This window comes from Delphinus delphis, chromosome 15, assembly GCF_949987515.2.
Source record: "Delphinus delphis chromosome 15, mDelDel1.2, whole genome shotgun sequence".
Classification (NCBI taxonomy): domain Eukaryota; kingdom Metazoa; phylum Chordata; class Mammalia; order Artiodactyla; family Delphinidae; genus Delphinus; species Delphinus delphis.
In genome coordinates this window covers 68,068,588-68,092,593 of record NC_082697.1, presented here as the reverse complement: position 1 = coordinate 68,092,593, position 24,006 = coordinate 68,068,588, and the positions used below count along the sequence as shown (strand labels likewise).

General features: G+C 48.8%; 1 protein-coding gene across 4 annotated transcripts in view; it reads right to left on the bottom strand.

The window, feature by feature from the left end:
- Nucleotides 1–24,006, bottom strand: part of PRKCB (protein kinase C beta) — a 311,977-nt gene that overhangs the window by 124,027 nt on the left and 163,944 nt on the right. For all 4 annotated transcript variants that reach the window (XM_060031926.1, XM_060031922.1, XM_060031925.1 and 1 more), the window contains 2 exons: nucleotides 21,746–21,857; nucleotides 18,883–19,011 (listed from right to left, as the gene is read on the bottom strand). In XM_060031926.1, coding sequence (XP_059887909.1) covers nucleotides 18,883–19,011; nucleotides 21,746–21,857 — 241 coding nt within the window. The remainder of the gene's footprint in view (nucleotides 1–18,882; nucleotides 19,012–21,745; nucleotides 21,858–24,006) is intronic.

Below are 24,006 nucleotides of genomic sequence, written 5' to 3'. Positions count from 1 at the left end.
TTCCCGGGACCCTCCACTCTCCTGGCTCCCCTTCCTTCTTTCTGAGCGCCATTTTTTTTCTCTCCTTCACTGGTTCCTTGAAGTGGTTCCATTTCCCAGGGTCCCACCCACACTGTTCTTCCAACTCCCCGCCTTCTAATACCTGGCACACCCAACAGCTCTGGCTCCACTGTTAGGCTACTGACGCCTGAACCTCTGCTCTCGGCTCTAATTGCTCAATTGGGTGTCTGGATATATAGATCCACCTACTGGACGTAGTCACCCACGTGAGCCCAAAACGTCGCAGACCCAGCTTGCACAAACCCAAGAGCATCACCTTTCCCTCCGAGTGAGCTTCTTTGACTTCTAACCCTGACTGCTTATCGCTATGCATGCACCTTCCCGAGCCACAAATCTCAATTCATCCTTGATTCCTCCATCCTCTCCTTGACTCTCCACATCACCTGACTCTCATCTGTCCCTTTCTGCTGTCACTTCCTTAACTCAAGTGTGCATCTCCTCATCGATCCTCCTGAGATCCTTCTCCTTCACTGCCACCAGTGGTATCTAGATTAGGTAATTACCACCCCAAATGGCTCATCAACTACCGAATAACGTCCAAAATCCCTAGGATGCGTGAACAATTCTTCTGTGATATGGCATCGATCTGTCTTCACAGACACACTCTGTAGTCTCAACACCCCAGAAATCCAATGGCCCTTCAGGCCCAGGGTCTTCACGCATGCAGTCACTTCATCCTGACAGCCCACCATTTAACCCACTTTTCCACCTGTTTAATCACTTGTTCAGTAAACATTCACTGTGCGTCTGTACGTGTCAGTTGCACACGAGGCACTAGCACACAGTGGTATGAAAAATAAGACTGGCTCTTCCCCGCATCCAGTGGAGGGAAACAGGTAAGAAGCAAAGAAACAAATAAACAACATAATAACAACACGGGACAAATATCAAGACAGTGTTAGACAGGGTAACGGGGTACAGGGACTGGGAGGGGATTCATTCTTTGGATAAGGCTCTGGGGTGCCCTTTCTGAGAAGGTAACATTTGAGTGGACAACTGAGGGGTGACCGGAGGCCACCACATGTAGAGCTCAAGGAAGAACAATCCAACTGAGGGAAGAGCAGGTGCGAGAAGGAAGGACACTCTTTTGGGGGAGCAGCGAGGAGGCTATCACGGCAGGAGGACAAAGGAAGAAGATGAGGTTGGAGGGAGAGGCTCAGAGAGAGAAGCAGCCCCTGCAGGCTCTCGGAGCAGGGCCAGGGGTCTGGATTTCAGTGGAAAGCTCTGCGAAGCCTTAGAACAGTTTAAGTAGGGGAAGGGCACTGTCTGATTTATATTTTAGAACGCTCCCTCTGGCTGGGTGTGAACAGTAGATTTCAGAGGGCCAAAGCCCATGAAAGTGTCTATTCATCTTTCAATGTATGAAACAGACGAAGCTCCCAGCTGAGTCCTAGCAGGGGTTAGTCCTTCCCCTCCAGAGCGAACTCCACTGCCTTTGCCTCTGTGCAGCCTTTCCCAGCCCCACTGGGTGGAATACTTCTCTCCTCAGCAGTCACCTCCCACAGCACTTGTCTTCAAGCTGGGTTATCACTTCACCCATGGCCCCTGATAGAGTCGCTTCTCTCTCCCTTGCTCTCTTAGTAAGTTGTGAAATACTCTGTGCAGAAGGGGTCATACTCATTCCCAGAGCCCTCTGGGTGTCTGGCAAATGGCCTCCCACACCGGAGAGACTCAAAGAACAATGGAAGGAGGGAAGGAAGTGGGGTGGGGGGAGGGAGGGAGAGAGGCTCAAAGAAAATATCTTTGTGTTCCCCAGGAATGCTGCACATTAAGAGCCTAGGTTTACAATCAGTCACATCTATATTTTAATTCAAGCCCCGCTGCTCACTAGCTGTGGGACTTTGGGCAAGTAAATTCACCTCTCTGAGCTGCACTTTCCTCGTCTGTAACATCAGAATAATAGTAGGAAAGGGATAGGTATTATCTCATAGGGTTGTGATGAGGATCTAATGGGACCAAAGAACACCAATGTCCCTCCCCTTCTCAAAAGTATACCTGTTTGGGACGGGCAGGGGTAGAGCAATCCAAAATGTGGCCCCATGGCTATAGGACACTGTTGACAAGGTTCTATCTTCTTCAGATTTTCATTTTTAACAAACGTCTGTTGAGTGCCGACCATGAACACCAATGCAACCATCACCCCCATTATATCTGCTATAAACAGCTGGGGAAAGACACATCCCATGTGCTCGTGGATGAGGGTTGAGTCTGGCCCCTGTCAATGTGCCGTGGACCCAAGAAACTCCTGAAACGAGGCCATGGAAACAGGCCTTTCACATTAACTTTCAGACCCCAAGCCTCAGTGAACAACCCACTCCCTGGAGACCTGGCAGGCAGCATCCCTGCTAAAGTGATCTGAAGACAAGGCATTTCAAGCCCAGGATCTGCCTACCCATCCATCACCCCCATCTAGGGGAACCTGTAGCCCACAAGCCCCAGGAGCTGCCTCTTGAGCTAATGATGAGCAGAGACAGTGATCAGCCCAGGTCGGTCTGACAACAGGAAGGCTGGATGGGAAGGCTGGGGAAATAATGAAAGCTCACTCGTCCCTCAGCTGAAGTCACCATTTCAATTCCTAAATCTTCAGTTTGTCACAGTGGTTAAGGACTTCAGGGATCCAACGTCAGTTCTGCCACCTCCTAGCCAAATGACCTTGGGCAAGTCAGTTAAGCTCCCTGGGTCTCAGTTTCTCCACCTGTGAACGGAGATTAAATAAGTGTACTAATACAGGTAAAGAATTCTGCACCGTGCCTGGCACTTAGGAGGTCCTTGCTTTGTGCATTTTATATTTAGAGAGATGGTAATGATTTTGTCAAGGGAACTGCACTGTACAAGCCGCTGCAAAACTAGGAGAAATAAGCAGAAAGATACCAGGGAGCAGCCTTTGGGTCTACTGGCTCTTTGTGAATATACCCATGTGTCTTTCTCCACTGTTTCCTAATTTCTTGCGGTTTTGTTCACTTTTCTTTCCTTGCTTCAAAAGGCTGCTTGGATTGGGATTTCTTAAGCTACAAGCGAAGACAGTGGGTTAGACCGGAAGAAGAAATAAAATCAAAGGGTCATTGATCCTCAACTTTGGGGGGCAGGCTCTTAGCTCTTTTTCCAAGTCCCTGGGGAGGCCCATGTTCTGAGCCGAGGCAGGCACCCAGCGAGGACCACGGAAGCTGGCGTGAGAGCCCAAATCCAGCCATCCAAGACTGCGTCACGCAGCTCCACAGGGGGAGGAGGAACAGACAACAGCAGTCTGTTACCGCCATTTCCCTTTCCTGCCCCAGCCCTTCTCAGAGCCCAGCAGGCAGCTGATGGTAACTCGGAGTCTGACAGCCCGTGCAAAGCGCTCAGTCTCTCCTGCTTCCAATCACCAGGTGTCTGAAGGGGTTGCAGGAGTAGTCAGCTTCTGCCCTCATTAAAAGCCCTTTGGTGGGCCAAAAAGATGATTGTTAAAGGAACTGCCAGGTTCATCAGCCTACTGACGAGGAGGCGGGCAGAAGTCCCCAGAGCTCTGACATCCCCACCCAGCCAAGGCGGTCCCCTCATTTGCATCTCATTTGCATGGCATACTTAACAGGACTCCAGCTTACACTGTCGCTCGCTGAAAAGAGGCTCTGCCGTCTTGTTTGTGCAAATGAACAAACAGGGGGGTCCACAAAGCAAGCCCACACGACGGTCTCGGCCCTCCAGGAAAACAAGACCTCAATCGGACCACAGTGATGCGGGCAGATGTAGATGGCACTATTCTGGGACGGATGACCCACTAAATAAAGCCATGGTTACATCATGCACAAGGCCAGACAGGGAAAATTCCAAATGTTTTCAAGAAACTGTGTTAGAACGATTCAGGCTAATTGCATGCAAGTCTTGTACTATGAATGTCAAACTACACCAGCATCACATAAATGAGCTGTCAGAGATTTGGTCAGAGTTCCCACAGAAAAGAACATTTCCCCTCTCTCAGAATAGTTCCTGTTTTGTTTGACAGATGCACACACATCCCTCCTTGGCAAAGGTTTTCCATTTTATTGTCCAAAACCCACAGTTCCCCCCAGTACCTCTGAAGGATTACAGCATTGCCTCTCAGGATAATGTGGGTGCTAACATCTCTAATAAAGGCAGACCTGGGTTCAAATCCAAGCTCTGGCACTTACTAGCTGTGTGGCCTTAGCCAAGTCACTTAACCTTTCTTGAGCTTCAGTTTCCTCCTCTACAGAATGGAGAAAATATTAGTCTCTGTCTCACAGGAATTAAATGATGTATTGCATGTAAAAGTGCTTGGTACAATGCCTGGTACCTCTTACAAAACAGAAAGTCAAGAGGTACTTATAACTGAGGAAACAAGAAATGGAGCTGTAAATATACAATCGGCTGTCTGTATTTCCAGACACAGGGGTGGGGGAGGGGAGCCGACTCTAAGGGATTTGAGCATCGGTGGACTTTGGCATCCACCAGGGGTCCTGGAACCAATCTCCGCAAATACCAAAGAACGATTAAAACTACTAGAGCCACAATACACCCCTGGAATCCATTATTGTGGCTCAAATTCCTTACAAGGGATTACAAAGACTTCTGCAGCTGCCTTCACGTTACCTCTGTCTTCCTCTCCTGCTCTTCCCACCTTGGCTCACTCCACTCAGACTCAGGAGCCTCCTTGCTGCTTCCTCAACCTTGTTGAGCACGCTAATGCCACAGGGCCTTTGCACGGACTGTTCCTCTGCCTGGAATGCTCTTCCTCCAGGGAGCTGCATGACTCCCTCCTTCATCTTCAAAAGTCTTTACTCAAAGGTCCCCATCTCAGTGACACTTTCCCTGCCACCATTATCTAAATTTGCAAGTCCTGTCCCCTCGCCCATACTCCCAATCCTCCTTTTCTGCTTTATATTTCTCCTTAACACTTACCATCTGACATACTGTATATTCTACTTCTTTACCTACTTTATCATCTGTCACACACACTACAGCAGAGGTCCAACGGCAGCCTGCAGGCCAAATCCAACCCATCACCTGTTTTTGTAAGAAAGTTTTAGTAGAACACAGCCATGCCCATTCATTTACGTATGGTCTGTGGTCACTTTCATGCTGCAATGGCAATGTTGAGTAGCTGTGACAGCAACAATATGGCTGCAAAGTCTATCTGGTCCTTAACAGGGAAAGCCTGTGGAGCCTTTGCACTAGAATATAAGCTCCATGAGGGCTGGGTTGTCTCGTTCTCAGGCAAATCTCAATGAGCAGTCAGTGCCTGACACCTACAAGATGCTCAATAATATGACCCTTTTGCTGAATGAGAGAACCAGAAGTGGCAGTACACCTGTGCTGCAGGTATGTGGAGGAGGGCACCAGAGGGACGGTGTCAGCGAGCTAAGTCCGGCTCAGGAAGTTGGAGCCATGAAGCAGTGAAGTGAAATAGTGACAGAGTATGTCATTAAAACATAGAGCTCAGGCTTCCCTGGGGGCGCAGTGGTTGAGAGTCCGCCTGCTGATGCTGGGGACACGGGTTCGTGCCCTGGTCCAGGAACATCCCACATGCCGTGGAGCGGCTGGGCCCATGAGCCATGGCCGCTGAGCCTGTGCATCCGGAGCCTGTGCTCCGCAACGGGAGAGGCCACAGCAGTGAGAGGCCCGCGTACCGCAAAAACAAAAAAACAAAAACATAGAGCTCAAGTACAAGAAGAAAGAATTTCAAATGGTGTCCTCCAAGGCAGTAGTGCTCAGAGCATGGTCCCCTGGAGGGATGATACATCGGCATCTCCTGGGAACTTGCTAGAAATTCAAATTCTCAGGTGTACCCCCGATCTGCTGAAGCAGAATCCCTGGGGTAGGACACTCTGTCGGTGATTCTGGTCTCAGAAGCACCACTCTGAAGAGAGGAACTGGGGGTGGGAGAGGGGACGCTGCTTTCCATCAGAGGCTCTTTAATGCACACGGGGTTTTTAAACTCTGTACCTAAACGAGTTTGATAATACCATTAAATAAAAAGTTTTAAATGTATTAATCACAGCTTTTTACTTTCTGTGTTTCTGATGCTTTGACATCCGGGGCCTTGCTGACCCCAGAAAGACCGCCCTTCCCAAGGCTGGCCAATTCCTAGAGATACTAAAATCAGCTGCGAGTGTATCTTTCAGAAGCAAAGCAGCCAATCCAGAGCCCATGCCTCCAACCATCTCCTTTATGGAGCTCTTGCACTCCAGGCCACTATTCCCCTGCACTAATCACACCAGGGCTGGACACCCACAGACAGTCCCTTCTCTCTAGAACCCGCTGATGTTCGTGAGGGGACACACAGCTCTGTCATGTGGTGTTTGAAACTGTGGTTTGTGGCTTAGGGATTAGATAGCAAATGGCTGAGGGAGTTGGCACACCTGTACTGGGTGTCGGCACACCTGTACTGGGTGACCCAAGAGATGACACTAGCAGAAGCTTCACGAGGTTAATTAATAAACCCTTTGGTAGCCCGACATGTCTGGCTTACTGGATTCCCAACCAATGGCACCCTGCCTGCCTGGACCACTCACTGCTCCTCCTCTGACCTCCCAGCACACCGTTCCCATCCCCGGCTTCTCCAAACCTGTGTAAGGTCAAATTCCTCCAGTAAATCCCTTGTTCCTTTGTCTGCGTGGTGACTTTGATTCTCTGAATGATACGGGAGGCTTGCAAGGCCCAGCACCCATCCAGGTGGGAAGCTGGTTTTCCCATGAAGACCTGTTCCTCCCAGAAGCTCAAACCACCTTGTATCTTGATGTTTCCCTGTGTAACCTGAACACCTTTTTATTTTTAAGTGAAAACGCTTTCTCAAGATACTGCTATGAACTCTATTCTATCCCTCTCCCTCTCACCTTCTGGATGCCCTCAGTTCCACCAACTTGAGCACCCAGGGAGACAGGATGGGGTAGAGGTTAGGCGCACAGGCTCTGGAATCAGCCCGGCTGTGAACCGTAGATCTGCCACTTCATGACTGTGCAACTTTCAATGAATTACTTAACCTCTCCAAGCTGCAGCGTCTTCACCTGAACAATGGGGGTGAAACCTCAAAGGCTGGAGGTGAGCACGACATGCGATGCTTCCCTTAAAGCACCTGGCACACAGTAAGTGCTTAGTACATGTTGGCTGCATATATAAGCGGAACAGTGTCTTAAAGTGGCAGGCTTAGCAACCAGGTCCTCTGAACTCCTCAGCTGGGCAGGTACCCCCTCTCGGGCCATTTCAGGGGAGCCAAATGCCTCACTTCCTCATCAAAGAGGCAGCTTAAGTGTTGTAAGTTTTCCAAGACATATGGTACCCAGGAGGGTAGTAACAAGACAGAAAACAACAGCTGACATTTATCCGGGGTGCCTCTGACCCCTCTCTCTGCCTGCCCATTACAGTCTCCAAGACACTGGACTTCTCACCCAAGAAACCATGTCCTGAAAACATGCCACTTTGGGAGGAAATAAAAAGCTCACTAAACAGGAAACTCCAAATTTGGCAAATCCAGCAAAAATCAGCCAGGGGACTTGGAAAGGGTTGGGTAAACCACGCCGACCAGACTAGCGGCAAATACGTATGGCGTCCCGAGCCTGTCCCAGGTGGTGTTCTAAACGCTTGTACGCACAGCCTGTGGGATTCCCACAGCCACATGGCTCTGAGGTGGTTACTTCCACCACCTTCACCTTGTCCTCCTGAGCCATCCAGGTATTCCTTACCTTCCAAGCAGGAAGGGAGAGCCCCTGGCCCTACCACAGTGAGGTCTGAAGAGAAGGCTTTCCCCATTGGTCCACCTCTCACAACCTAGGAACTCAGCCAGCCTCTTGCGCAGGTCGTGGCCAACGAAGCCAGGCTTTCTGCAAACAGGCAGGCTGACCTGAAGGACTGGCATCATCTCAGCCTCGCAGCCCAGCAAATACTGGCTCGAACGCTCCTGGAGGAGAAAAATGGGCGAGCGGGGGGCACTGGGAAAACGGAGCCCTGGGAAGCAACGTCTCCATCAGCGCAGGGCAGCCGGGCCCTGTACCCACTTCCTCCTCGGTGGCCTGGGGAGAATCACTCTAACAGCGGAAGTGGTGCTTGTGCGTCCGCGGCACGGCCGGAACACAGGAAGTGTTTCAGAAAAGGGAGCTGCTGCTGGTGTTACCCCCACCCCCAAGGAGGGACAGAGGTGGTGTTCAAGAGCCTCGTGCTCTGGGACCGACATGGGTTCACGTCCCAGCTCCACCCCTTCGGAGCTGTGGCACTGGAGAAAGTCATAAACCTCCCTCTCTGTGCCTCAGTGTTGTCACCTGTAAAATGGATGTGATATTAGTAACTCTCCCACAGGGCTATTGATAGGATTACATGAGAACACTAGGAAAGTGCTAGCCCTCGGCCTTATTTTATTTCCTTCATAACGTTTATCACATAAAAAAGGATTCTGTTTGCTCAGTGGTCGTCTCCCATCATCAGAAAGAACACAGATGTTCATTGCAGCTCTATTTACAATAGCCAGGACATGGAAGCAACCTAAGTGTCCATCAACAGATGAATGGATGAAGAAGATGTGGCACAAATATACAATGGAATATTACTCAGCCATAAAAAGAAATGAAAGTGAGTTATTTGTAGTGAGGTGGATGGACCTAGAGTCTGTCATACAGAGTGAAGTAAGTCAGAAAGAGAAAAACAAATACCGTATGCTAACACATATACATGTAATCTAAGAAAAAAAAAAAGGTCATGAAGAACCTAGGGGCAGGACAAGAATAAAGACACAGACCTGCTAGAGAATGGACTTGAGAACATGGGGAGGGGGAAGGGTAAACTGGGATGAAGTGAGAGAGAGGCATGGACATATAGACACTACCAAACGTAAGGTAGATAGCTAGTGGGAAGCAGCCGCATAGCACAGGGAGATCAGCTCGGTGCTTTGTGACCACCCAAAGGGGTGGGATAGGGAGGGAGGGAGGGAGATGCAAGAGGGAGGAGATATGGCGATGATATATGTATATGTATAGCTGATTCACTTTGTTATAAAGCAGAAACTAACCCACCATTGTAAAGCAATTATACTCCAATAAAGATGTTAAAAAAAAAAAAAGAAAGAAAGAAAGAACACAGGACACAAGAGCAGGCGCGGTCTTGTTCATGATGGTAAGGTGCCGGCACACAGGACACACCTGACGAGTGTTTGCTGAAGAAGTAGAGGAAGCAGGATTCGAACCCAGGCCTGACCCCAAAGCCCTTGCACAAGCTCTGGGATCTCAGACTATATTGGCCTGTATATTGGACTACACTGTACAGACTTGCCTCAAGTCAGTGAGAAAAGCAGGTGGAGCTAGTGACTGAAAAGCAAGGTGTGCCTTCTCCCCCTGCGGCAGGAGACAAAGGCACAGCAGAGAAGGGCTCTGGTCATTTTCCACGAGCCAGGGGCTCCGTGCTGCGTGAGGACTATTTCAGGGGACGTGGGGAGGTTCAGGCGGTCGACAAAAGGGGATTCTGGCCCCTGAGATACTAACACCAAAGCTTCACGACAGGCGAAATGTCATGGCCAAGGTGGGCTGGGAGGCACACACCACCCAGCCTCCACCTGTGGCCGTCCCTGCAGAAGCAGAGCAGGTAAAGCCTGCCATCTAGTGGACGAGGCGCATCCTGTTTCACTGAGATTGTCCGCCAGCAAGGGGTATGGGATTTTAAAGCGCACACAGAGAGAGACCTTCAAGACGTGGAGATCACCTTCCTCCCCACAAATACATCAGAAATACATCTACACGTGGAACAACTCCTACAGAACACCTACTGAACGCTGGCAGAAGACCTCAGACCTCCCAAAAGGCAAGGAACTCCCCACGTACCTGCGTAGGGTACACAGAAGCCCCCACACCCAATTTGATTCACTGTTTTCAACAACTGCATAATACCTCATAAAATGGATATTAGCCCAATTAGGCTGATTCCAATTCTTTGCCACTGCAAAGAAAACATCAATAAACATGCTTATTCCGGATGTTATTTCCTTTGATGCTAGTGATTTATTTCAATAGGATAGATTCCCAAAAGGGAAATTTGAGAATCAAAGTGTGTATATGTATATAGTTTTTAATAGATATTGTCGGACCACTTCCCCCAAAGGCGGTAACAAGTCACAGCCCTGCAGGTCCTGGCAGGGCCCCCACCAGTGCCATTCAACAGGCATTTAGGAACAACGACTGCGTACCCAGCACATCTCGAGGTTTGGGTGCCTCAGACAGCGGTCTGGGCTTGACAGTTCTCACAAGACTTAAACACTCAGGGAACAAGAAAAGGAAAACTGGGTAGAAAGACTTTAGCTCCCTCCATCTTCTCAAGTCAACTCCACCTCCTTCAGTGTCCACACACCAACTACCACCTCCCAAGTCAAAAGGCTTCCCGTGAAGGGTGGGCAGGGGATTCTTGCCCTGGCCTCAGCGGTGTGCAGACAACTATCTATAATGCATTGAGAAAGATGGTTAGAGTTCCATAGGTAGAGATAGGATTTAACTCAACTTCATTACAAAAACACTAAAGAGAAGCAAAATAACATGGGTGCCTTGCTAAGGTTAAGGGGATGTGCTCTCCAGTGAGTACACAAGGAAGTGGTTTGAACAAATCTATTTTACTACGTTACAATTTACACCCCCCCCCAAATTTAACAACTATCAAGCGTAATATAATCTAAAAGATCTTAGGTTCCCTGGCGCCCTAATTCCCAGAGTCCGCGGAGGTGCGGGGCATGCGTGTCGGCATACACGGGGATTGCTCTGAGAATGGTGTTCACAGCTTTCACCAGATCCTCAACGGCAGCTGTGACATCAGAAAAAGAGGGTTGGGCTCTCCTGGTGGCGCAGTGGTTGAGAGTCCACCTGCCGATGCAGGGGACACGGGTTCGTGCCCCGGTCCGGGAAGATCCCACATGCCGCGGAGCGGCTGGGCCCGTGAGCCATGGCCGCTGAGCCTGCGCGTCCGGAGCCTGTGCTCCGCAACGGGAGAGGCCACAACAGTGAGAGGCCCACGTACGGAAAAAAAAAAAAAAAAAAAAAAAAAAAAAGAAGGTTAACATGATAGGAGATAGGGTAATACACCTGTCAAAACTTAGCCATTGTACACTGAAGATGTGTGCATTTCATGGTATGTAAATTTGACCTCACAAGTTTAAAGAAATTGTAAATACGTTTTGAATTCTTGTTGATGATGTGCAGGCTGAAGTGTTTCGGGGGAACTGAATTGATGTCTTCAACCTACTTTGAAATGTGTCAAAAATAAGACAAACTGATGGATGGAGAGCGAGATGGATGGACACGTGATTAAGCAAATGTTAATGGCAGGATCTAGGTGGCAGATAAATGATTGTTCACTGCAAAATTCTTTCCACTTTGCTGTATGCTGGACATTTTTCATAATAAAATGTTGGGGGGAAAATACTAACCAGTAGTATAATAAAGGAGTGGGAAATCCACAAGAACTGTGCCCTATCCCCACTCCAGGATGTGTGGCCTTGAGAAGTTATTCCTTTTTCTGAGCCCCCGTGACTCACCTGTTTAACGGGGGGGAGAAGGGGATAACTGTTGCTGTGATACCTTCCATTACGGACAGCGATGGTGTTGTGGTTTCACTTTGTTCTGCAAGATCTGGGCATCTCGTGAAAGAGATTCTTATACATAAAATAGATAACTGATAAGGACCTACAGTAGAGCACAGAGAATACTCCGTAATGACCTACATGAGAAAAGAATCTTAAAAAGCAGATATATGTATATGCATAACTGATTCACTATGCTGTACAGCAGAAACTAACAAAACATTGTAAATCGACTATACTCCAATAAAAAAAATTTTAAAAAAACAAAAGATTTTGGGGGGAGGAATGGCTTTGAATGCAAAGCCTGCCCCCTAGTGGACCCTAGTGGCCTAGCTTGTCTTTTTTTTTTTTTAATTGAAGTATTGTTGATTATCTTTTTGAATTATAGTTTTGTCCTGATATACACCCAGGAGTGGGATTGCTGGATAGCTTGTGGTCATTTTATATCCCTGCAACTGATGCATGGCTGGGTAGTATTTTGAGATATTCATCCGTCTGGGTTTTTCTTCATTACATTTCCTTTTTCTTCCCTTCTTCCCTTTCCCCTTAAATCAGAGAGCTAAGCAATTATACCCCAGTAAAGATGTTAAAAAAAAAAAAAATCAGAGAGCTATAGCTCGGGGAAGGTTGTGACAGGCCAAAAAGCAGAAATAGCCTTCAGGTCACTCTGGCTCTGTGTCCCAAATTCCCAAACCTCTGAGGTTTTAAAGAGGAAATGGACAGAGCGTGTCTGAAAAAAAACTCGAAGGGCAGTGAATGTAACCTGACAAGAAGGAAATTCTCCATGGCAAACAAAAGGAAGAAAGATGAGAAAAAATTCCAAGAGTCCTAGGGAATTGCCAAGACCCTAGGTTGTGATGTTTGTTCAGGAAAAGAGATTTGTCTTGCCCCCTGTTGTATCCCAATGGTCTAGAACATGCCTGACAAACAATGGAAATTCAATACCTGTTGTTGAATGAATAAGTGAATGATTGGCAGAGTGAGCGAACAGATTCTACAGGAGCTTATAACTAGAACGTAGGGAAGGGAAGTCACACTCAACAGCTAACAGCCTCCCTCAACCCCTGCCATTTTTCCAGCCTCCAGGCTTTTGTGCACCATTTTCCCTCTGCCTGGAATGCAGCATCATGGTGAGACTGAGGGCCATCGAGCTGAACTGCCTGGGCTTAGATACGAGACTCACCACTTACTGTGCAATTCTGGGAAAGTTAGTTAACCAACTCTGTGCCTCAGTTTCCTCACAGGTAAAATGGGGATGATAGTAATACCTACGACAGGGGGTTGTTCTGAAGATTAATGAGTTGATCTGTGTAAAGCTCCTGGCGTGTAATAAGAACTCAATAAACAGAGCGGATACTTTCTTATGTACCCTGACACAAAGCTTGCTCCACCCAGATAACACCTATACATCTTACAGACTCAACTCTGCCATGGCTTCCTTCAGGAAGCTTCAGGTGCCCCTCTGAGGGTTCCCATGGTACCATCTCACCATCTGCCACATTGCAATATAATTATCTATGTCTATCCCTCCCACTAAGCTGTGAGCTCCCCGAGGGCAAAGATGAGATCTCATTTGTCAATGGATACAACCTGGTAGTCAGGCCTTTCCTGAATGAATGAATGAATGAATGAATGAACGAACATCTGTGCTTACGGAGCCCATCTCACCTTCCTACCTATAACGTGCCACCTTTCTCACACTGTAAACGCCTAAACACCAAACTACCCCCACCTCCCACCTCATCCCTCAGGTACACCATACCTGGGCCTGCCCTCTGCTCTTCTGGTCTTGTCCTGCCCTATTGGTCATGGAAGGAAGATACCCAAGTAGAAGGGCCCTCATTGGTTTCCTTGAACTCTTCCCCCCCTTGTTAGGGTCTCCGTGATGGGCAGAACCTTTTCTACCTTGAAACAGTTCTTTACATAACAAGAGGGGCTTCTCTGAGCCTTCAACATCAGTTTCCTTTCTCCTAAGAATGCTTTTAAAACTTCTTTTGGAACCTGGTGTACAGGTGGATGCAATCCTCAGCCTTTCCCAATAGCCCGTCAAGGATTTATGTTCCTCTGGTGCTCTTCTTTTGATGTGTGGATGTCAGATCTTGGGAAGGATTTAAATACAAAGTATTGGGAGTTCCTCAGTCTTTCTGGGAGATGCTTCAGTCTGAGAAGGTTGTGTACAACATGATACATTGTAAGAACACTGAATGGGTGTCCCAAAGAGAAACATTCAAAACATTGCTCCTCTGCTATTTTTAAGAACAGCCCCAGTTTTTGTGAGATAGAACTATGCATATGGTTAAGGATTTGCAGACTGCTGCAATGTAGATGGAAATGTTAATAATGGGATATTAGTTGCTATGTTAATAGGGAGATACTGAATTGAAAAGGGGTATTTTATATACAAGGACATGGGCTTCATAACCTCCAGGAGCATTTTACAACTTTGATCAGGGCTTCTGATTGTACTGCCTCCCCTCCACGGTAACACAGGGCATCATGATGTCCACATGATTTCCTGTGATTCTACAAGTCCCACTGTTCTGTGTCTTTTCTACATTATCCAGGGAATGAGGGTAGTTATGGCTCCAAAGGGTGAGTCCCAGTCTCAGTAATACCTGCTGTTGACCTTGGACCTGGTCCTTGGAATTTTCTGCATGGTCTCCTTCTTTAAGGATGATGGTGTGAATTGGATTATCTGCTGAACTTTAGCTCCTCACTGTGGAAGGCACTGATTTGGGGACCATCTGTGAGTTCTGGTATCCATCAGGATCCTCTAGGGGCATCTCCTTCACACATATATCCACTGATTCCACAAATATTTAGTGATGTCATCACACTAGGTGCTGGGATACAGTGGTGAGTCAAGACAGACACAGCCCTGCCCTCACCAAGCTTAAAGCCCAGAGGGAGATGCAGACACTCATCAACCCAACATAAAACCACAACTGACACAAGTTCAAGTTCAGGATACCATGAATGTCCACAACAAAGGGAGGTCCAGGGAAGCTTCCCTGATTGTAAGAATGAGCTGAGACCTACAGGAAGAGGAAGAGTAAACTGCTGAAAGAAGACAAAAGGGCAAACACTCCAGATGGAAGGAAGAGAGTATGCAGATGTCCTATGGTGGGTGGCAGCCTGGAGGGGATGAAGGATTAAAGAAAAGCAAGGAGACAGAGAATAGATAATGAGATTACCATGTCACAGTTAGTCTGTCCTAAGGGCAATGAGAAACCTGTGATGAGCTTTTTAAAGAAAGAGAACTGATTGGATTTCCCTTCTGAGTTTGACCTGCAAGACCCCTGACAGCAGATATAAAGCCAGGATTTCATGAGCCAGAGATGAGGAAACCTTCAGATCTTTCAGAAGCACCGGTAGCCTGGTGCCTCTGGAGATGGTGGGATTTCAAAGAGCATGTGGCAAGTACCAACACTGGACGTGCCTCTACGGTCTGAATGAAGTGGGGCGATTCAACACCACAGGTCACGTTTGGCCTCACACTGCTGGGAAGGGCTCTCTTCTCTCTGATCTGTCTGGCTGAGATCAAGGAGGAGGGCCTGGAGTCCCAACAATGAAACCAGAAGGATGCTTGGGAGATCAGAGTATACCCAGGAGACCCAGACCCTGCCAGCTCCCCTCCACTCGGGCCAAGGCCCCCAGCTCCCGGCTACCGTGAGTGTTGGCTGTTAATGGCTCACAGTTGCCCCATGTCCAGATAGCTGCCCTCAGTCTCACAGAAGCCATGGATTCTGGGAGGTACCGTCCCACTTTCAATCCCAGTAGCCTGGAGCAAAGACTGACCGTCTTAGCCAGCCCAGGCTGCGGAAATAAAATACCTCAGACTGGGTTACTTAAACAACAGATGTTTATTTCTCACAGCTCTGGAGGCAGGAAGTCCAATATCAAGGTGCAGGCCAATTCGGTTCCTGGTGAGAGCCCTCTTCCTGGCTTGCAGGTGGCCACCTTCTTGCTGTGCCCTCATGCGGCCATAAAGCCACCAAGCCCATCATAAGAACCCCACCTTCATCTAACTCTAATTAGCTCCCAAAGGCCCCACCCCCAAACACCATTTCATTGGGTTAGGGCTTCCACATGTGAATTTTAAGGGGACACAATTCAGCCCATAGCAGTGTCTAACCCTAACAGAACAGCCCTCTTGCCTCGAGGAGGGACTGACCCTGTGCTATAATCTGTGGTCCAGGACTCCATGGGATCCAGCTATAGCTGGTCTTCAATGGAGACCACACTCTCACTCAGCTTTTCCCTGCTCTATCCTCACTCCTTATCTTATGAGCAGCCCCAGTAAATCACTTGAACAAAAATCTCCATCTCGGCTCTGTCTTTAGAGAACTGCAGTCAAAGCATCAGGGTCTTCTATCATCAGTCAATCAACGATCCCACACCAGGTACTGACCGTGCCTGGAATGGTGAGAAGGCAATAGCAGGGCACAGTGACCTGCAGACAGGAGGCCCAGGGGCTCATCCTGCTCTGCACGAGACATCAGGCAAGTTGTCCAACCTCACCGAGTCTTAGTTTCCCCTTCTGTATGTTGGCAACACCACTATCTCCGTTGGATGAGTCAGTACCAAAGCACTTGGAAAACCACAAAGTGCTCTTAGTGTACCGGTAGCTATTCAGTTAGTGCTAGCAGAACCCTGAACATGCAGATATTCTGTCCTTAACTTTAAGGGAGTCCTAACTTTTCTTCCTTCCCCTTGCTATGGGTTGAATTGTATCCCCTAAAAGAGGTGTTCAAGTCCTAATCCCAATACATATGAATGGGACCTTGTTTGGAGATAAGGTCTTTGCAGATGTAACCAAGTCAAGATGAGGTCATACCAGATTAGGGTGGCCCTGATCCAATGCCTGGAGTCCTTAGAAGAAGAGGAAATTTGGATGCCGAGACACACAGGGAAGAACGCCATGTGATGATGGAAGCAGAGATTGGAGGGACGCAGCCACAAGCCAAGGAGCCCCAAAGACTGACGGCAACTACCAGAAACTAAGAGAGAGGCATGGAACTGACTCTCCCTCAGAGCCCTCCTGAAGGAACCACTTTGCCCGCACTTTGATTTCAGACTTCTAGACTCCAGCCTCCAGAACTGTGACTGAATAAATATCTGTTGTTTGAAGCCACTCAGTTTGTGGTACTTTGTTACAGTAGCTCTAGGAAGCAAATATACCACACCCTCATTGGGATTGCCTGAAAATCGTCAGCTTGTGATCAAGATATAAGACAGTGTATCTGTGATTGAGGGGGAAGACTTTGACCTCAAATTGGAAGAGACGTTGTATTGTACCACGTGAAACAAAGTGCCCAGGAAACACACATAAGAGGTAATGCAGCTAAACCACGGAGGGAATAAATAAGGTATTGGGGGGAGAGTTAGCGCAGGGAACTAAACCAAAAAGTAACCTAGTATATCACGATAGTGAACAGACCTAGGTGATGCCGTGTGTGACTCTCTAAGCCTGTTTTCCGATAGAACGATAATACTACTTAGCTTATTAGAGATACTGAAAATTTTTAAACAAGATATTGCCATAAGTGCTTTGCAGAGTGATTAACACACTTAAAAACTCAAATGTTAGCTACTTCTGATGTAGCTGACTGGATGACGATGATGATTACAAATGGTGTGAGCTCTCAGAAGCACAACTCCTCTGAGCCTCAGTATCTTCATTCATAAAACAAGTATAATAGATATTTCACAATGCTGTTTTGAGCAGTGAAAGAGATAACATGTAAGTCTTTTCTATTTAATTGAAATATCATTGACATATAACACTGTGTAAGTTTAAGGTGTACGGATGTGTTGATTTGATACATTTGTATATTACAATATGATTACATCCCTGGCATTAGCTAACACCTCTATCACCTCAAATAATTATTTCTTTTTTGTGGTGGGAACAATGGATGGACCTTGAGAGCATTATGCTGTGGTTTGGTTTTGAGCGCTGTGCATTGAAGGCTGGCTGGCCCTAGCAACATCTGAGCCAGTGTAGTTCCTAGAGAATAACAGTAGAGGGCAGCAGGGTCTCATTTTTGCCCCTCCAGCCCAGGAAGCTTAGACAGTGGGGAAACCAGCTTTTCGTGAGGCTTTTCCTCCTTGGGGGACCCTCAAGCATTTCACTGGGAAGAAGTCATGTCAGCCATTACCTTCCTTTCAGAGGAAAAAACAATTCAACGGAATACACGTTCCATAAGAGCCCACTGGGTGTCATGAACCTCAGTTTAAAACGGGGATTACATTTTACAGGGCTATCTTTCAACTTTTATGTGGTATAGGCTCAGTGCTTCAGAGCTGCTGAACCATTCCAGGGCCTCAGACCAATTTTTGCAAAATCAATCCCTTCTATGATCAATTTCCTAAGATATCAAGTCAAAAAACCTTGTTTAAATTAACAAATTGTAAATTCTAAGAAGTTTGACACAAGCCTCTGGGGGAGAATTCCTTCAAAGTTCTAGTCCCATTCTGGGGACTTCCCTGGCGGTCCAGGGATTGAGATTCCGTGCTTCCAATGCAGGGGGTGAGGGTTTGGTCCCCGGTCAGGGAACTAGGATCCCACATGTCGCACGGCGTGGCCAAAAAATATATAAAAAATAAAATAATAAAATAAGATAAATTAAAAAAAACAAAGTTTTAGTCCCATTCTGGTCCAGTTCAGTGCCGCATTGACCGTAGCTTTATATAAGTCTGAGCAGTTACCCATCCAGCACAGCCAGGTTTCCATTTTGTCTGAGCTGCTCATGTCAGAGCCAAGGGACAGACACCATGCTGCACTTCTCATAAGAGGCGGTATTATCCCTGTTTCTTATTACTATGAAGTATTTCAGAAGTGCGAAAAATAGGGAGAATCACAGAACAGGGACCAGTGAGGCCGCCGTCAGGCTTAAGAAAGAAATACTTCAAATACATGGAAAGCCCCCAGGGACGCACAGTGCCATAAAATTAAGGCGTTCAGCATTTTGTCTGCTCTACTGGCTCCTCTGAGGTCTTCGAGAAAAGTAATGTACTGCTGGTGTCCCAGCTCTAAGCTCCAGCGCACCAGAGGTGCTGAGAGCTTCACCCTTTGGGGATGCAGTCTCTAAGGATGCCTACAGCGGAGATGGGCTGTAATGGGGGCCGGCGGCGCGGGGAGAGGGGAGGAAGGCACTGTGTCACCTCACCTCTCGCCCCGCCCCTGCACCGCCCATCCCTCCACCAACCTCCCCTCCCCTAACTCAGCGGTCCAGCCAGGTCCGAACCTAGCGGAACCGGAGCGGGAGCCCAGCGCCACCTACCGACAACGATAAGGACCTCCCTCTCGATGTGGGCCTGGATGTAGATGCGGCCGCGGCGCTCCGTGTGGTCTGTGCCGCAGAGGCTGGGGACGTTCATCACGCAGCGCTTGTGGACGTTCATCATGCAGGCTGCGGGGACAGAGGGAGGGTGCGCGGCTCAGGCTGGTCCAGGCTGGACCCCTCCTGTTCCCCTCCTTCCCTCCGAAGCTGGCGGAGACCAGCCAGCCGTGCCCGCCCTGCCCGGGTCTCATCAGAAGGGCTTCTCCAACTCTCCCGCGGCCCCCGCCCCCCACCCCAGGCCCTGATGGACAAAGGAGGAGGAACATGTCCGTCCTCCCGAAAGGCTGAGGCACCTCGCGCATCCCCGACGGCTCTGAAGCCAGAGGCACCAAGCTCAGTGGCACGGGCAGCAGGTAACGCAGCGAGAGAAGCTGCGGGTGTGGCGGGACCTGACCGGCCAGGGAGCGCAGTGTCCCCACTCAGGAGCCGCCATGCAGGGTGCATGCCCCAAATTGCTGAGATCGCCCCATTTTTCAAGATTAAGCAGGAATCCTGACTTGTATGTGACATCTCCCGATTTTTAAATATTGACGGCCCATAGGTTGGTCTCCGTGGAAAGCGTCTGAGAATGGGAGTTGTGAGCCAGCAGGTTTACCGCAAGGGCTCCTGGGAGGGAGGAGCTCGCCCACGAGGATGCACTGAGGCTGACAGTAAAGAGAGCTCTGGACCTCCAGGGACCCTTCAGAGTTGTCCCAAATGGATACAAGAGGACCAGGCCTCTGCACCCTTGCACCTGCCAGGAACCACCCCCTGGGAGGGGCATCATCTTGGGACCTGAGCAAAGCCCGCACAGTATCCACCGAAACTAACTGCAAGAAAAAGGATTAGACGCAGGGTAAGACGAATGGAATAGGTCTGCGAACTGAATCGGACCTTCATGTCTCTTACGTGATACGATAAATACAGGCTCCCTTCCCACAATCCTGTAGTACATCTGTGCTTCCTTCAGTGGGTGGCTGGTTTCCCCTAAGTTCCACGACTGCTCCAGGGAGGTGTGCCTGGAGTCCAGTGTTCTCTAGGGGACCCTCGTTCCAGTTCGAGAAGCCAGGAGGAGAGTCTAGATCACCCCATGGGGCCTGCATTTCAGGAGATTCCCTGGGGAACTGGGGGCACGGCATCCCCAGGGGCAGGGGGTGCTCAGGACACCCCCTTCGCAGCCCGCCCAAGCTCCAGGAGGCAGCAGGCAGATTCCAAAACTGGAAATGAATCGTGGGGAGAAAAGGATGGTGGGGAGGAAGGGAGAGCCCCCTGGAACCTGAGTGCCCACGTTCAGGGCTCTGCGTCAGCCCAAGCTGCCTCCCACCCACCCCTCTCTGTCCTTGAGGCCCACCTGGGGCCCCACGTGCGCTAAGAGGAATCAGTGTCCCACAGGCAGAAGGCAGCTGCGCCGCTCTCTCCCCGCCTCTGTTATGTGTCTGCCTGGGAGCCCCATTCACCACGCATGTCTCTGTGGCTCTTGCCCTGTTTGTTTCTGTCTGCCTCTCGGTACCCATATCGGTGTACGTCTCTTTCCTGGTCTCTGCTCCTCTGCTTCAGCATGTGTCTCTCGCTGCCTCGGCTGCATCTGTGAATAGGTCTGTTTCATGCTCTGGGCCTGTGTCACACCTCTTTGTCTCCGTCTCTTTCTGTGTCTCTCCATGTGTGTGTTTCTGCCTGTCTCTGCTCTCTCTCCATCTCAGTATCTCTGCAGGAGCCTGACTGAGGGCATCTCTCTCTGTGTCACTTCCAATCATTGTGTCTGTTGGTTCGTCTGTCTGTCCCTCCTGCTTGAGTCTCTCTCTAGCTGGGCCCCTCTGTAGCCTCACCCATCGCTCCCTATACCTGGGCGCACGTGTCATTTGCCCCCTGAATCCGTCCCTGTCTGTGATTGTGTGTTTCTCTCTGTCTCTTGCCCCCTTCCTCCCCATCCACACCCATACTCCTCTCTGTCACTCTCTGCCCTTGAGAGTTTCTCTCTCTGTCCTCTGGGCCTCAGGACCCCTGTGACAGGGACAGTCCGGCCTCATGACTGCTCAATATGCGGGGGTCAACAGGCCTCTGGGAGCCAGCAGCACTGAGCCCCCCACCTCCACCCCGTCCCCTTTGCAGCTGCAGCTCTCAAAGCCTGCTGGCTCCCCCACCCCTCGGGCCATTCAGTCCTTCACTTAATAAAGAGAAGTCCTGCCCCCTCCTGCCTCTTCCCACCCCAGCCTGGTCAGAGAATCACATGCCTGCCCCCCTTCTAGCATAAACTGTAGGTGCTAAAGGGAGGCAGATTTTCTCTCTGCAGAGAAAGGCATCAGCCCCGCATATCGGTGCTGGCAACAGCTGTGTGCGTGGCTGCAGGAATGGCCCCGATTTGACCACGCCTCCCTGTGTCCACACCTGTGGACTGTCCCCTCCCACACAGACTGTGAACCTTGCCATGTGACTTGCTTTGATCAGTGGGACTTGCCCTCTTAAAGCACTTGGGACCTCCGTGTGAGCAAGCCCAGGCTAGCCTGCTCAGGACGGAAGACATGTGGTCTCCCAACCCCCGTCATTCCCATCACCCAGGTGACAGCCAGCCATCCTTGCGGACAGGTGGGTGAGGCCCTCCAGGCCCAGACAGCCCCTCACCAACCTGCTAACCCACCACGTAGGCATGCGTAAGCCCAGCCCAGACCTAAAGGACAGCCTTGCAGAATCATGAGCTCTATAAATGGTTATTGTTACTCAGCAACAAACACGTGGTACCCAGGCCACCCAGGACTTGGGAGAATGTTTTGTAGACCATGAGGAAGCAGCCCAGTCAGCAGAGGCTGCAGAGAGCAAACGTACTTACTGTCACATTTCATCCCCTGGTGGATGAGTCCATACAGCAGCGACCCACAGTGGTCACAAAACGTGGGGCTGGAGTACGTGTGGATCTTGAACTTGTGTTTGCTCCGGGGGTCCTAAGGTCAAAAGAAACAAACAAAAGAGGTTGGCATCAGTGTGGCATGCCCCCGTTTCCCGCTGCACTGTGCATCACTGGAGAACTCCTAGAGAACTGAACTTGGCCCCCAGCATTCATCATACTTGCTGGGACCATCACCGGAGCTCTGTGCCCAAACATGGTGCTTGATAAGTAACCACTGAATGAATGAATGCCTAAGACAGCTGATGGCTCCCATCCTGCCCCAGCACACTCACTGTGCCTGCAAGTCCTCCATCTGGGAACCCAACCTACTGACTCTTATCTGCAGCAAGGACTCCACAGATGGCAAACAAAACACCAGACAGATCAGGTAAACAGGTCGCCTTGCTCCTACTTTTCTCTCCTTTATCAGCCAAGCAACTTCTGGATGATCTAAAACCCAAGTCTGGGCATGAAACCTCCCCAACAGGACCTCATCATCTACGGGACAGAGTTCAAAGTCCAATGAATCGTCTACAGGTTGTGGCAGAGACTACTGGCTTTCCACCAATACCCATTCTTCCTTTCAATAACAGAACCCTTGAGTCTTAGCAGAGACCGTGGCTGCCCAACTATAGACCACATTTCCCAGTCTCCCTTGCAGCTTGGTGTGTCCATGTGATTGAGTTCTGGCCAATGGGATGTACGTGTTTCAGTCATTCCTTTAAAAGGAAGGTGTGCAGCCTCCAGGGCCCCTTTTTCCCTTCCCATTGTCTGGAAGATGGTGAGAAGTGGAAGTGACCGCCTTGGACCCAAACTTGGACCCACTAGCCCTGGACTTTGTACTTCTGGACAGACATCTGAGAGAAAACCTACCTTCTGTCTTGTTCAAGTCACTATATTGGGGGGCTATTTGTTACAGCAGCTTACACCATTCCTTAACTAACTAACATGCCCTTCCTAACCTGGCAATGTAATGCAGTAGTTAAAGGTCCAAACTGCCTGGGCTCTTCTTTGATGCATAATTTGGGGCAAGTTATTTAATTTCTTTGTGCTTCATTTTCCTTGTCCGTATGATGGAAAGAATGATATAAGCTATATGACCACTGGGAAGAATAAATGAATTAACCTATGTAGAGATCTTAGAACAGCCTGGCACACAGTAAGGAGTATAAGCTTTTGCATTATTATTACTAGATCCCCCATGTGATCCCAGCTATGCCCCCAAACACACACTGTGTTTTCAGTACACAGGACTTGCTCGTACTCCCAGATATGCCATGCCCTTCATGACTCTCTGGCTCTGCATGATGTCTTTCTCCTTCAAGAGCTACTCTAACCAAAAAGTTCCTTCTTCTCTTTCCCATCCCAGCCTGAAAGCTGCCTTCTCTGTGAAAGAGAAAAGTTAAAATCGTGGGCCCTAGGTTCCAACCCAGGGCTGATCTGATGTTCTAGCCTTTGCTATATGCTACCCATCTCCTAATTCATTCACTCATTCATTCATTCATCCATTCACATTTATTTATTGATGCAGGTGCCTTTAAAAACATATTCTAATAGAGACAGGAGATGAACAAGTGAGCAAATAAATGGACAGAATAAGTAGAAATTATTTTATGTGCTATTAAAATGATGAGCATTTCTCCTTAGGAAACTGTTATTTACCAAATTTAAAAATAATCCTTATATCTTCCAGAATGGCTACAATTTTAGAAAATTGATACTGACGATACCAAGTGCTGATGTGGGGAGAACACTATTGGAACTCTCCTACGACGCTGGGGAGAATGCAAAGTGGTAGCACCTCTTTGGAAAACTGTGTGGCAGTTTCTTATAAACATACCCTTATAATATATGACCCAGTAGTCCCACTCCTAGGTGTGAAAGGAATACATCTATCCACAGAAAAACCTGCAAGTTTATAGCTACTTTACTTACAATAGCCAAAGTCTGGAACCAACCAAGTATTCAACATTCAACGGATAAACAAAGTGTGGTACGTCCACACAATGGAATACTTCTCAGCAGTAAGAAGGAATGAACTACTGATACAGGTAACATTCATGAATCTCAGAAGAATTTGGGTAAGATAAAGCTGTCAAACACATGCTGTTGGATTCTGTTTAAATCAAAGGCTACACGCTATATGATTCCACTTAAATGACATCCTAGAAAAGGCAAAACTATGGGGACAGAAAACAGATCAG